We start from the raw sequence: 2,500 nt of genomic DNA, 5'->3' as shown, positions 1-2,500 counted from the left end.
CTGCTGCGAAACTGCGGCTGGTCTGATTCAGGTAAACATAACAGGTCCGGAGGCTCTCGCTCATCGACTCCTGGCAAGAGAAACAGGGAAACGCGGGATGAGGATGGTGTCGGTTACGGTAGGAGTTATTAACCGCCGTCTTCAGTGTAGAGGGGCGAGCCGCTGTCGTTAGCCGTCCCTCGTGAACGCCTCTCTCGCCCAGCCTTCCCCACGACGAGTGGATCTGCTGTCGCGAGGCAGGAGTAGAGCTCCGGGGAGTAACGGACAGAGAGCGTTTGATCACCGAGAGAGACGCGGAACATTTGCAACAGGCTCCAGCCATGAGTCACACACACACACACACACAGGCACACAGGCACAAAGAGACACAACGCAACAACGGCCACTTAAAAACAATGGCCACTCGTTGTTTTACTGATTTAAAAAATCCCGTTGCAGGAGAGAATAGTCCAGCGCCCTTTGCCGTTGCACGCCGAAGGGCATTACGTCAAGTTAGCTGTCAAGTCAGCCCACGAGCCCAGGCAATACGGAAGGGGGAGGGGAGTCCAACTTGTGTCAAGTTTAGCGAACTGCACAGAAATTTTACTGTGGTGTAAAAGCAAACGGCCGTTAAATGTTACGGAAAGGCGATTAGAAGTAGGCTACACACACGTCCTTGTGAATAGGCATCACAACTGCCTATTCGTCTGACTCACGGCTGTAGTTCATGGCAGCCATGTTTCAAACTGAACCTCCCCTCTAGCAGGGTGGAAGTAAACATTAGTCGAAAATGACATTTCCAAACATGACCACCAGGGGGCAGTGTGAGACTACTGTAAACAAACGGCCATCAGAGTACATTTACAAATTATAACCCTAACCGTATCAAGCACAAACACACACACACATGTATGCCTATGATGTGAAACAATGGTGTAATGCCTTGTGTTTTTTTGTCTAATTCGCCTTGGCCTAAATATCCCTCAAGATCATTCACTTCAAGTAATTCTGTAAATTATCTCGCTGGCGCCCTCTAGCGGTAGACAATGGGCGCTGACTTGTGTTGATACAGTGCGAACCACGGCGAACAATTCTGTAGGCTACACAGCAGCATCATATCCCAGGGTGAACCCACTAATCGCGTTATATAACGCAAAGCTCCTCCAACGGGTCGTGTGTGTGTGTGTGTGTGTGTGTGTGTGTGTGTGTCGTCTCTTTCAGCTACTCCACCAGGTCGTGTGTGTGTGTATCGTCTTTTTCAACTCCTCCACCGATCAAATGTTTCACTATTTCACTCGTTTGTGACTCTCACACACACACACACACACACACACACACACTTCAAGGGTCCTATCATCTGAACTCGCAGACGCAGGCATTTTAAACATGCGGTTGGTTTAGACAGCCTCTTTCGCACTTCACATATCGTGCCAACTGATCACAGCCCCGGGGTGTCATTTGAACCCCCAGAGGAAGAGGGAAGACAGTGACGGTGGAAGTAACAACCATGACAACTAGAAACTGTGCCAAATAGAAACTATGACAACTAGATAGCCAATTAGAAACTGTGCCAAATAGAAACTATGACAACTAGATAGCCAACTAGAAAGCCAACCAGATAGCCAACTAGATAGCCAACTAGAAAGCCACCTAGGACTAGGTAGCCAACTAGAAAGCCAACTAGATAGCCAACTAGGTAGCCAACTAGAAACTATGTTTCCGATGCAGAGAAATTGCACAGACGATCGAGCAGCAACTGTGTAGTAGACTTCCCGCATCCCTGAGTGCAGTTAAGCGAACACAGAACGTAGAATGCTTCAACCCATCACAGAACGTAGAATGCTTTAATGTAAACTGTCATCTTGTCAGCTACTCACGTAGTCGAGTTTCGGCATGACGGTTCGACAGCCGCCCATTTTAAACTTGAAGAGGTTGTAGATCTCTTCCGGGTGTCCGAGCGACTTTAAGATGTCCATCTTGGTGTGGTGTTGGTGGACACACACGTTGCCTTGTCAGATCGCTTGCGTTTAAATCTTTACCTGTGATGGTTTCTTCCTTCAAGTGGCATCCCCGATATACAACACACAACGTGCCATAAGACCCAGTCAATCGTATGAATCGTCAGATCGACTCACCTTTCTGATTGGCTAGTGAGTCATGGGCTTAGGGTTGAGCGACCAGTGAGTGAACGGAACCGCTGGTGTGATGCCCCGCCCAGCGCCCACTGGGAGGGATTTATAGCGGCGGCGCTCTCTGATTGGCCGAGGTAAAACAGATTAGGACCGCTGGTGGTATCTGTTACCTACCTGCTCTGTGTCTTCCGTGAGTGTGTGTGTGTGTGTGTGTGTGTGTGTGTGTGTGTGTGTGTGTGTGTGTGTGTGTGTGTGTGTGTGTGTGGGTGGAGGTCTGGTTCAGGACCTGGAGCCGAGTTGCACAAGTGGTGTCACACACAAATGTCTCAAGCAGCAATAACCAAAATGATTAATAAATGCTGATGCATGTAACATTATATGTATAGTGA

At 48.7% G+C, this 2,500-nt stretch overlaps 1 protein-coding gene across 2 annotated transcripts in view; it reads right to left on the bottom strand.

Annotated features, from left to right (window-relative positions):
• Positions 1-2,055, bottom strand: part of fdft1 (farnesyl-diphosphate farnesyltransferase 1) — a 9,080-nt gene extending 7,025 nt beyond the window's left edge. The window contains exons 1-2 of one of the 2 annotated variants that reach the window (XM_080854406.1): positions 1,857-2,055; positions 1-70 (exon numbers count right to left, since the gene is read on the bottom strand). The exon at positions 1-70 is cut by the window's left edge and continues 28 nt beyond it. In XM_080854406.1, coding sequence (XP_080710532.1) covers positions 1-70; positions 1,857-1,955 — 169 coding nt within the window. In that variant the 5' untranslated portion in view covers positions 1,956-2,055. Of the gene's footprint in view, positions 725-1,856 lie in introns of those variants that run through there. The other variant, XM_080854405.1, reaches the window with a different exon arrangement.
• Positions 2,056-2,500: the final 445 nt, after the last annotated feature.

Source organism: Sprattus sprattus (genome assembly GCF_963457725.1).
Source record: "Sprattus sprattus genome assembly, chromosome: 16".
NCBI classification, from domain to species: Eukaryota; Metazoa; Chordata; class Actinopteri; order Clupeiformes; family Clupeidae; genus Sprattus; species Sprattus sprattus.
This window is presented reverse-complemented; position numbering and strand designations above follow the sequence as displayed.